General features: G+C 39.2%; 1 protein-coding gene across 8 annotated transcripts in view; it reads left to right on the top strand.

Moving 5' to 3' along the window:
* Nucleotides 1-7,598, top strand: part of PLEKHS1 (pleckstrin homology domain containing S1) — a 28,140-nt gene extending 20,542 nt beyond the window's left edge. For 6 of the 8 annotated variants that reach the window (XM_027851859.1, XM_027851855.1, XM_027851861.1 and 3 more), the window contains 3 exons: nucleotides 918-1,019; nucleotides 4,017-4,152; nucleotides 6,600-7,598. In XM_027851859.1, the coding sequence (XP_027707660.1) occupies nucleotides 918-1,019; nucleotides 4,017-4,152; nucleotides 6,600-6,668 (307 nt within the window). In that variant the 3' untranslated portion in view covers nucleotides 6,669-7,598. The remainder of the gene's footprint in view (nucleotides 1-917; nucleotides 1,020-4,016; nucleotides 4,153-6,599) is intronic. The other 2 variants (XM_027851856.1, XM_027851860.1) reach the window with 2 other exon arrangements.
* Nucleotides 7,599-12,270: the final 4,672 nt, after the last annotated feature.

Raw genomic sequence — 12,270 nt, 5'->3', positions numbered from 1 at the left:
GTGTGTGTGTGTGTGTGTGTGTGTGTGTGTGTGTGTGTGTGTGTGTGCCCAGCTTCAATATTTAAATGATCACTGGCACTAAAAGCTCACAAACCTTCGCTAAAACCAAGAAAGGAAATCTTAGGATCTGTGCATTGTCAATCATTATTGAGTGAGTTCTCCAGTTTTCACTTTTCTTGCTTTCTTCCCATGCTTAAATATCTACAGAAGATGAATGTATATATGAAAGAATTCAGTAATCTAGCACAGATTCTTAGCTTCTTTGCAATATCAACATCTTCCCCACTACTCACATCTCCCCCAAAATAAATTAATGCATTTTAAAAACAGATGTTCCCGAGAGCCTGGTGAGTATATAGGAAACATTATATATAATTAGATATTTCATAGGATTGTGGATTTAGAGCTGGAAGGAAACCTACAGACAGGCCAGGAAACTGAGGCCCAGCAAGGTTTGCTAACCAAGGGTTACACAGCTAGAGTTTGAGACCAGATTCTAATCCAGCTTTTCCTGACGCTAAGTCTAATGCCCTAACCACTGTACCATATTGCCTCTGAAAAGTGATAATAATAGCAATAACAGCTAAGATTATTTATAGCACCTACTATGTGCCAGGCACTGTGCTAAGTGTTTTACAATTATTATCTCATCTGATCCTCACAACAATCCTGAGAAGGTAGGTGCTAAAATTATCCCCATTTTACAGATGAGGAAACTGAGGCAAAGAGAGGTTAAGTGACTTGCCCAGGGTCACAAAGCTAGTAAGCGTCTAAGCCCATATTTGAACTCAGGTCTTTCTAACTCCAGGCCTGAGACTATCCACTATAGCACTTAGCTGCCCCACAAGTAGAGTCTAAAACTTTGCTTGCTCAGGACTGGTTGTGTGGCCTGATTTTACTAATGTCCTTTCTCACAGTAATATACCTGCTGGAAGTCCCCTGGAAGAAGTGAATGTATTCCTTTTCAAGAATGACATCAGCAAATACCTGACACTCACACAAGCTATAGGCCATATATGGTAGGTATGTCATAGACCTTGGTCATACAGGCGATCAATCTGAACGGGTTTGAAGTACCCGAACAATACAGTATCTTCAAATGTTATACTTGGGGAAACAATCTGGTGGAGATGGATTATTTGTTCTTTGTCGTCACAACAGGTCTTCAGCAGCAATATGAAAGGATGGCCCGCAGTCAAATGGGGAGAAAATGGCGGAGGGTGGGGGAAGGCAGAGGAACAAGCATTTATTAAGTACCTACTATATGCCAAGACTGTGCTAAGCACTTTACAGATATATTTCATTTGATCGTCACAACAACCTTGGGATGCAGATTGCTGTTATTGTCTCCACTTTACAGTTAAGGAAACTGAGGCAGGCAGAAATGAATAAATATGCCCACGGTCACACAGCGTGTAAATATCTGAGGATGGATTTGAACTCAGGTTTTTCCTAACTCTGGGCCCAGCTCTCTCTTTCCACTGTGCACCTAGATGCTTAATACACACAGTCAATAAGTGAGAAAGCATGTATAGCTTAAAGAGGGCTGGACTTTCAGATAGAAAAGATTGTCATTTGAATTTCATTTCTGATACGTAATAGCTGTGTGACTCTGGGCAAGTCATTTCTCCTCTGAGTCTTTGTTTCTTCAATTATAAATTGAGGAAAAGATATTATACTTATAATACCCAGTGACACATGAGATAATATGTTAAGGAGCTATGTAAACCTTAGAGTACCATATAAATGTCAGCTATCATTAAGTATTAGAATCAGAATTTAAACACAAGTTTTCTGAATTAACTCTGGCACATTAGATCATAGGGGTCAGGTGGGTATAGAGGTTAATGTATAGGTACTCTAAAGACAAACCATTCCAGTATCTTTGCCAAGAAAACTTTAAATGGGGTTACACAGGTCAGACACAAATGAAATGACTGACCAACAACAACGACGACCCTAAGTCTGGGTGAGGTAGTGAATTCCAGAGCCTGGATGCTTCAGCAAAGGTGAGCAATCATAGTTCTATACAGAGAGCAAGTTGAGCTGCTTAATAAAGATTTACCAAGTGAAGTAAGGAAGAGCAAGTAGATACCAAGGGTCCTGGTTCAGGATAGAATCTGGTGAGGAATACATCCCAGGAACATATGATACAAGACAAGAATCTGAACCAAGAAACTGGTTAACAAAACAAGAGTGAACCTCACAGTAACCTTGTATGGTTCGTAGTACCAGCAATGTTATCATTCACATTTTACAGATGAAGAAACTGAGGCTCAAAGAAACTTAGTGTTTTGTAACAGATCTCAGACCTTGGAAGAAGTGAAGTCAAAACTCAGACCCACATCCTCTGACTTCTAACCTAGCCCCATTCCTGACTGCAGACTTTTCTCCTTTTATCTATCTTTTCTCACTTCCTCCTCCAATTGGGGAGTTCCTGACTAGAAACTCCATTTGAGAAAGTGGCCAGACCGACCCTGCTCACTTTTAACCCAGTACCACTCCTGACTCTCCAGACTTTTATACCTTGACTTTCCCCCTTTTAATATGTTGTTTTGTCTCATTAGAATGTGAGCTCTTTGAGAAGAGGAACTGTCTTTCTTTTTCCTTGTATAGGTATTTCCAGCACTTATCACAATGCTAAGCACATAATAAGTACTTAATAGATGCTAGCCAGCTAGCTATCAATCTATCACCTATCTCTCCAAGTTGAGTACTCTGTCCTCCATACCACAAGGGAACTGTAAAAACCACAGGGGCAGGAACTATGTCCTATTATTTTCTCTTATACTAGGGGTTCTTAACCTTTTTTGTATCATGGACCTCTTTGGCAGTCCAGTGAAGCATCTGGACCGCATCGCAGCAGAATATTTTTAAATGCATAAAATAAAATACATAGGATTGCAAAAAAAAATTATATTGAAATATAGTATTGGGGGAAAATTTTTTTTTAAGTTCACAGGACAGTGCTGGGAACATGATAAATAAGTGCTCAATAAAAATGTGTTAATTGATTGATTCCATTATTAGTGGAAAAAGCATTAGACTGGGAGACTGGAGATGAGTTCTACTTCTGGCTTGATGACTAACCTTAAGTGTGCGTAAAGTAAGGGGATTAGACGTGCTCTTCCCTCTTCCTTCACAGAGGTGGCAGGCTATTAGTGTGGGACACTCCATCCACTGTCAGACTTGGTTAATGTCTTAATTTGCTTTGTTGAACTTTTGTTGTTTTCTCTTTTTTATCCTTTATTACAAAGGATGTCTCAAGAGAAGGGGAAGGATGGTACACTGGGTAGAGGAGGAAAGGGGGAATATATTCAGAAATGAAAGTGACATAAAAACTAACAACGATGAGATAAAAACCAAAAGATCAATGAAAATTAAATATTTTTATATAAAATAAGCAAATGGTTTTAAAAAGTGACTCAAAATAATGAGCATGAAACATAGAAATGGAACTATTTATAACTATAAACATGTTTAAAATTCTTAATTTGTGAATTAAAAATTCATTTTTTAATGAGTAGATGATCTCCTAAGTCTTTTCAAATGTTAAGATTCTGTGATTCTAGCACTACCTTATTATTTAAATCCCAAATAGAATCCCATTTTTATAGGAAACCTTTCCTCTTTTAATTCTAATGCCATCCCTTTCTTAATTGCTTCCTATTTATCCTTTACAGATAACTTGTTTGTGGATATTTGTCTGCATGTCATCTCCCCTTCCCCCATAAATTGGGAGCTCCTTGAGGGCAGGGCTTGTCTTTTGCCTCTTTTTGTATCCCCAGTGCTTAGCACAGTAACTGGCACATAGTAGGCATTTAATACATGTTGATTGACTGATTGTTCAAGTAATGTATGATACAATGAACTACAGGAGATATTAATGTTACCAACATTATTGGGGTCAGAGCCAGTGTGGGCTAGGGATAAGTCATATTTTTGTTCTGGTCATCTAATGTAGAGTGTGTCTCACATCTACCTTACCTGCTCTTGGTGATATCTCCCTGCTGCAGTGTTGCTCAGTGGGAAGGCCCCCCACACTTGGGATGTATATTTCACCATGGTGATCGCTTGTCAGCTGTGAATGACCTTAAGCCACATACCCTGGAGGAAGTAGGCTTATTCCTGGACAGGTCCTTAAGGAAAGAGGTAAGCCCTATTAAAGGACCTGAGTTGGGACAGGACAATAAGAGAAAAAAAAAACAACTAAATATTATCACCTTACATTTTTCAAAACTCATTCACATAGTCATAGATTTGGAACTGGAAGGGATCTAAGAAGTCACCTCCTTCATTTTACAGAGGACACCAAAAGCCAGAGAGGTTAGATAATATGACTAAAGTCACACAGGATCTTGATAGTAAATTGAAGAATCTGGATTTGAACTCAGGTCTTCTGATTCCACACTCATATCTAGTATCTCATTCTTCATAGAAACCTTGTGAGATACATAGGGCAAGTCCTCTAATTATCTCACTTGTGTAAATGAGAAAATTGAGACCCAGGGAGGATAAATTCAAACCCATACTCCTAATTAGTGGCAGAACTGTCCCTAATGTGGTTCTCTTTTCACTACACCACAATACTGTTGTCCAATGGTCATACTTGGGTCATACATAGATAGGGCTTGGGTACTAAGCAGTAAGTTACCACCAATGAATACTCTGAGATAACATGGCCAGGATGCTATTTAGGAACCTGAGCCAATCTGGGAACTGAGCCCAGGAGAGACTGATGCCAGTTTCTCAGCAGAGTCGTCCTTCATGTGTCAAGGTGATGACTATATTCCTGTTAGACCTCCTGGAAAATGTCTGCAGCTCAGTATATCTCACTCGCTGCAACCCCGAACCCCTAGGAGCTGGCAGCAGTTGTCATTGGCAGGGCCAGCGTTTGGCATAGTCAGAGTACATACCTACATGATGATTTGGAAGTCCAGGAAGATCCCTCACCCCTCCAACCCAATGCTTAAAATTCCAAAAACATCAACTTATCCCTTCCTATAAAGCATTTCTCTGTTGATTATTCTATTTTAAAATTTATATGCTGTGGAGGGAGTGTCTAGGATTTCCCACTTCCCATCTGATGTTAGCCCAGAAAAGGACATTAGAAAGGCCAACTCCTTCTGATTGTAAAGGTGAATCATCTTTTTTAGTTTTGTTCATTTCATGGGTTGTCCTGCCCTGAAAGTTAATCACATTCTAGCAATGAGTCTCTCAGTGCTTAGCTAGACTGGTTCTCCAACAACAGACAGATACTCTTGGACCCATATTCAAATCCTTTTAAATCTTTTGGACCTGCCAGAGATTACACTTCATTGGCATACCATTTGAGAGCCCATGGGTACCTTTAGGCTATGAGGAGGTATCATGTAAGATTTTATCAGAGGAATAATGTCAGCTCACAGGTCAATAGCATTTACATTTTACAAAGCACTTTTCTCATAACTGCAGATAGTACAGACATTTCCATCCCCATTTTTTAGACTAAGAAACTGAAAGTCAGAGTAGTTAAATAACTCATCTAAGGTAGCCTAAGGCAGAGCTGGGCCCTCAGATTCTGTCTTCTGACTCTTAATCTGATGCTAATTCTACTGCACCACACTCCTACACTCTAAGCCTTAACCTGAATTTATCAGCTCAATTTTCTTTCCTGATGTGAGAGGCAGAGCAGAAAGAGAACAGTACTTGGCTGGCTGGGAGATGCCCAGAAAGGGTTGGTGAGGTGGGAAGAAGAGGAGAATACAAAAAAAGGAGGCATGTAGAGAGAAGAGAGGGCCTGAGGAAAATGTTTGCTTGGAGCTGAACCTGCCTGCCAGGCTTATTGTGAGCCATATATTTAACTTTTCATGAAATCAATTCCATCTGAATATTGTGAGATCTGCTCACCTGGCTCTGTCAGAAAGGCTCAGGCCACCAGAGGCCAATGTATTCCAGAAAAGAGGAAAGCCAACACCCTCTTCTCAAAAGTGAATTTAAAGTGGTTCCTAGGCAGCAGTGGATAGAGTGCTGGGCCTGGAGTCAAGGAGTCTCATCTTCCTGATTACAAATCCGACCCAGACACTTACTAGCTGTGTGACCTTGGGCAAGTCACTTAACTCCATTTGCCTCAGTTTCCACATCTGCAAAATGAGCAGGAGAAGGAAATGGCAAACCACTCCGTTACCTTTGCCAAGAAAATTCCAAATGGGGTCATGAGGAGTCAGACATGACTGAACAACAACAAAAGTGGTTCCTGCCAGCCCAGATAGTATAGGTGACCAAAAGATTTTCTTTGATGAGAACTCCAGTTGATACACTGAGAGGACTCATTATCCTGGGCAAAAATCTTTCAGGACTGTACGTACATACATATATACATACATATGCACACACACACACACACACATATACATATATATAGAGAGAGAGAGAAGTATATAGAGAGAGAGGTATATGTGTATATATATATATAGATGTAGGTATATGTGCATACAAATATATACATGTATATGCATATGTATGCATATGCATTCATGTGCATGTATGCATGAGTGTATATTATGTGTATATGCACTTATGTATGTGAATTATATATTTCTTTTCCTCTGTTTCATAAGGTGAAATTGACCATCTGCCGGATCCCTGATTCAGATAAATTCCACACTGTGGCCTGTGCCTGTTCTTGAAAAACACCATTTTGGTTAAGGTCAGGTGGGAACCATTCCCACTACAGATATGCAGTGAAAGCATGTGAACAAAGAGTTATCAATATGAATTTCAAATAAGAATGGAGGAGGAGGATTGAATACTAACATATAAAAAGGATGCTTCAAGTCACTACTAATAAGAGAAAATGCAAAATTGAAACAAGCCTGCAGTTCTACCTCACACATGGAAACCAGAAAAATGGTGGAAGATGGGAAGAGTCAATGTTGGATGTGCTGTGGGAAAAATGGGCACAATCATACATTATTGGTAGAGCTGTTCATTGGTCCAGTCATTCTGGAAAGCATTTTAGAATTATGTGGAGTGATTAAAATAGCTGCTAGACATAGACAGTAAGGTAATCAAGACCAAAAACAAAGTGCCTATATATGCCTAAATTAATAGCAATATTTTTGTATGTGGCAGCAAAAAATTGTAAACAGAGTAGATGTCCACTCATCAGAGAATGACTAAACAAATTTTTGTAAGTGAATGCCTGGGATATTACTATGCTATAAGAAACAATTAACACCATGAATACAAAGAAACATAGAGAAATGTATAATTGATTCAAAGTGAAGTAGCAGAACCAAGAAACCACGTACAGAGTGACTATAACATTGTAAATGGAAAGAGCAATAACAATGACAAAAAAAATTAAAACAATGCTCTATAATTATAATAACATCTTGGCTCCTTTGCTGAAATGAAGGACCATACGTATAGAATACTGCATATAATATCAATTTTTTTCCAATATGTTGGTTGGTTTTAATGAACTACTTTTCTTTATCTTTAAAAGAAATTCATTATTATAAGGGATGGTTCTGTGGGAGGGGGCAAGGAGAAAGATACAGTGGGAAGTGTTGGGGGTGCAAAAACCAAAGACATCAATAAATTTTTTTTAAAAAAAGAATCAAAGTAACACTATTTATGGCTAAGATGGGTCTGGGTGAGCAAAAGTCTTAATAAGAATCCAAACTTGTTGAAAGAACTTCTGTAATTTGACCCTAACAGAAAAGGCCCAGGGAAAATGGGTCCATCTTCTACTCAGTTTTCAAATTGATCTTGAGTGGTGTCCCAAAAACCGAGAGAGGAAAAGAAGGGGATTGACAGTGTTCAAAGTTGCAGAGAGGTCAAGAATAAGGATGGAGAAAAGGCCAATGGATTAAGAGCTGCATCCCAGGAGATGTGGAATGATTCACTTAAGGCCTTTGGGTCACAGCTTCCACATCTATAATATGGGAATAATAATTACTTCCCCTACAGGAACTAGATTGTACGGTGGATAGAGCTCTGGGCTTGGAATCAAGAAGACTCATTTTCATGAGTTCAAATCTGTCCTCAGATACTTATTAGTTGTGTGACCCTGGACAAGTCACTAAACCCTGTTTGCCTCAGTTTCCTCATCTGTAAAATGAACTGGACAAGGAAATGGCAAACCACTCCCGTATCTCGGACAAGAAGACCACAAATGGGGATATGAAGAGTCCAATATGACTGAAAATGACTAAACAACAAAAACCAATAACAACAATAACATTTTTTCAATGTTTTGGTAATTTAATTTGGATTACATTTTGCATATACAGAAATATTTTGCAAAATTGTATTTTATCCAATCTATATCACTATTTTCATGGCTTCATTGCATTTACCTGTTTCAGCAAATATTTACTGAGCACCTAATGAGTATAAAACACTATGCTAGGCCCTCTGAGGGCTACAAAGTAAATAGAACCCTGGATCTAGAACTAGAAGACCCAAAGAGGTTAGAGGATTTGCCCAAGGTCATCCAGGTGCCATAACTTGTATTTGAACTCAGGTCCTTAGGACCAACCTTTCAATCTCAGCTCTCCTACTTCCTAACCAATGCCCTTGGACAAGCCTCTTCAATTCTGTGGGCCTCTGTTTTCTTCATCTATAAAAAGGTGTTGACCAGTCGACCTCTAAGGGTCACTTACAGCTCTAAATTCTGTGACTTTCATTTTTAGCGGGTATCTAGTTTGAAAGGTTTTTCCCAGGAAGGGAAAAAACCCAAATCTGATGTGATTCCTTATTTTGTATTCTGTCAAGATAACCTGGTGTTGCCAGTAACTATGATGCTGTTCACTCTGACCTAGAGGAAAAAAATAAAAGGAAGGTAGCATGGAGACAGATTGATCTGGATTAATCTATTATCTTAAGGGCCCAGGAAAATATTTTATACATCATAAGTTTTAGGTCACATCCACCAAGAGCTATCTTGCTTAACAAGAACTGAGAAAAATACTTAGGATTTTTAATCTTTAGAGCCCTTTAAGAGCATTAACTAACTCATTCTGTGAGGCAGAAAGAACCATATCCCATTTCACAGATAGGGAAACTGAGGCTAAATAGGCAACATAATCATATACTCAAAGAGCTGGACAAATTCATGGAGATCACCCACTCTAACTTTCTCATTTTATTAATGATGAAATTGGGGCCCAGAGAGGGGAAAAAGTCACACTGCTTGTGAGTTGTATGACCGCTGGCAAGCCATATGGTCACACAGTAGAGGTGGTGTAAGGTCATGGAAAGAACATAGATTTCAGGATAAGAGATCTGGGTTTGAAGCCTGGCTCAACAATTTACTACCTCTGTGTCATTTCTGAGACTCCCTCAGTTTCCTCATCTGTAAAGTGAATGCTGTTGTTCAGCTGTTTCATTCATGTCTGACTTTTAATGACTCTATTTGGGGTTTCCTTGGCAATGATACTGGAGAGGTTTACTATTTCCTTCTCCAGCTCATTTTATAGATGAGGAAACTGAGGCAAACAGAATCACACAGGGTCACACAACTAGTAAGTGTCTAAAGTTAGATTTGATTCCAGGCACGGTGCTCTATCTACTGTGCCACCAGAGGATGGCTCTAGGCTTTTCTGGCTCATTTCTATTCATCATGACTACTTCCACTGTGAAGAGAATCAAGGGACATTGGATATGACAAACATCAAATAATATCACAAAATGAAACTTATCATAGTCTAACACACAGGGAACTGCTGGTTATCGATACAAGAACCATTTCTTAAAGAGTTGTCTTTGTAAAGTCAGACCACATGTTAGAGCAGAGAGAAAAATCAATGCCAAACTAGAAGAAGGAATGAAAATGAGAAGATATGAGTGTAAGTGGGGAAACTCCGACTTACTTCCTAAACGATGATATGCAGTTAGATGGACAACCTACAGAGCTGATCTAGCAGTACATATGTCTAAGACAAAAACTGCACGTGTTCATGAGCTGGGCCCAGAATTGAACATGAAGAGAGTGGGCAGGATTTCCTTTGGAAAAATGTACAGAGCTTTAAATTACTCTAAGCTTCTCCCTGAAACAGAAGTTCATGGGTTTTTGTTTTTTTTTTTTTAAACTCCAGTATTCTTCTAGTGATATTGCAGAGCTGCAAGTCATGTAATCATTTATAGAATATCATGGAATATCTCTAAAGAATCAAAATTGAAGGCTCAGATTCTTAAAATCTAGTCAAATGCTCAGATTCTTAAAATCTAGCCACTAGCTAATCAATGCTCATATTCCTTAAAGAGTCTGGCCAATATGGCAGATCTTTAATCTTGTCTTTGGCCAAAAGGAGGCTTGGGTTGAATTCATTTTGGCAGGACCTATGCGTCATGATTTTGGGATCCCAGCACCCCTAAACCTCTAGGCCTCAACATTTTGGTAGCCTGTATGGGGAAGCTGCCTAACCCCAAGCTCTTCTCTAGCTAAGAATGTAAGCCTCCCCCCTTCTTTCTTGCCCTGCAGTTGGAATTGCTCTCCAAGCACCTAGAAGGCTTGAAGGTGCATTTTGGGCAGACAGTCACAAGGCTGTCTTGCACTCGGCCTGACACTCTCAGGTTCTTGGTCCACTGGTTTGATTTGAGGCTATGGACCTGGGTATACCTTCCAGAGCATAGAGGACAAGGACAGACACCCTATCTGGAAGTGTATGCCCAGTTTTGTCAATTCTCTCAGTGTTAGGGAATTGGGAATACTGCAGGTGCTTTTTGGTTCCCCAAGGCTTACTTACTCCCTTCCCTCTACATCCCTGAATCCTCCTTCAAGGAGGCTACAGGGAAAAGTTAGAACAGCTGAAAACATCTTAGCAGGTTTTGTGATGAATCATTAAGGAGTTTTGAAACATCTCCTTCCAACCGTGGTCATTCCCTTTTCCCACTTCCTTCCTTTGAGTCAAGAGGGTATCTGTTAACCCTTCTCATAGGAGAAGAGAGCTTCACCCTTCCCCCAATCACCTTCAAATGCACCCTTCCCCAAAAGAAAGGAGGGGGGAAGGGCAGCAGCCACAGCATGGGCCCCACTGGCAATGACTTTGTGCCCTGGGGCAACCTTTGCGTGGAAGCATTACCTAGGTCCAAGCACATCCTGCTCAAGGTAAAGAAGCTAGCCTCCGAACTTAACCACTCTTTTAAAATTGTAGTTTTAACTGTTAATGATGAGATATTGATTCTTTGTGTAAAGTAATTTGGAAATGCATTTAACAAAATTGAAGTCACCTGATTGGTAATGGATTTGTCTCAAGTTTCAAACTGGTGAACTTTTTGTATCAGTTATGTCAAGTAACTTTTCATGATTTGGTTACTGCTAAAATAATATGGCTATTGTTGGTTGTTGTTTTAATGTGTAAACTAGCCAAAAAGCTTATTTGGGTTTTGGCTTGCTGAGAATTTGCAAGTCTATAGAAATAATCTCTATCGATTGGCTTTTTTACACCAGGACAAATTTAAATTTGAGATGTAAATCCTGGAAAAGTTTTTCCTAAACTGTGATTAATGAAACTTGATGTTTGAGGTAAAAGGGATGGGATTTTATTTTGAGTTGTCTAATGGATCACAATAATCCATCGATAATCAATAATCCACCATCTGAGAGAAATGCCACAAGCTATTCAGAGAGAATGTGATATACTGGTGGGAAGTCAGCATCAGGAAAATCTGAGAGGACAATTTTAGCCTCAGTCTAAGGTGGGAGCCTCCTGGCTCAGTTTCCACATTATGTTTTTTTGAAAAGGAATGTTACCCACCCGGTTATTCCTGAGTCTGGCTATGAGGTGGATTTGATACTGCATGGTTGGAAAACTGAATTATCTGAATCCAAACAGAACTAAGGATGTTTTATCCTATCATATTTGGGCCCTAAATCTAGTCCCTGCTTTATCTTTTTATAGCAAATTTCTATAATCAGAGCAAGTGGTCAGTAAAAGACCAATGAAAGTGTGTGAGATCTTGATGTTTTGACCTGAAGGTGTAGTCACTCAATACCCCAAAACAACTGAAATTGAGTCAGAAACATCTTCAGTTTGGTTTGGGGAGGAAAATTTCAGTGATAATTGAAGTGAAAGTTAGTCTCTGGTAAATTAATTTGTGTACCTATTGAACCCAGGGGTAGAAAACTTTTACCTGCAAAAGCGTTATTTAAACTTTTGAAAAAGTAACAAGATCAGATAATCCTACAGGTCAAATATAAATGATTTTAATGGGGCTCTAACACTTTCACTTCTCTTTATATCTGGGCCCTGCAGTCTTTTCTGTCAGATTTGTGTCTTC

The sequence above is a fragment of the Vombatus ursinus genome, unplaced genomic scaffold (assembly GCF_900497805.2).
Source record: "Vombatus ursinus unplaced genomic scaffold, bare-nosed wombat genome assembly UNPS02009205.1, whole genome shotgun sequence".
NCBI classification, from domain to species: domain Eukaryota; kingdom Metazoa; phylum Chordata; class Mammalia; order Diprotodontia; family Vombatidae; genus Vombatus; species Vombatus ursinus.
Note: the sequence above shows the minus strand (reverse complement) of the source record. Positions and strands in the feature narration are given on the sequence as shown.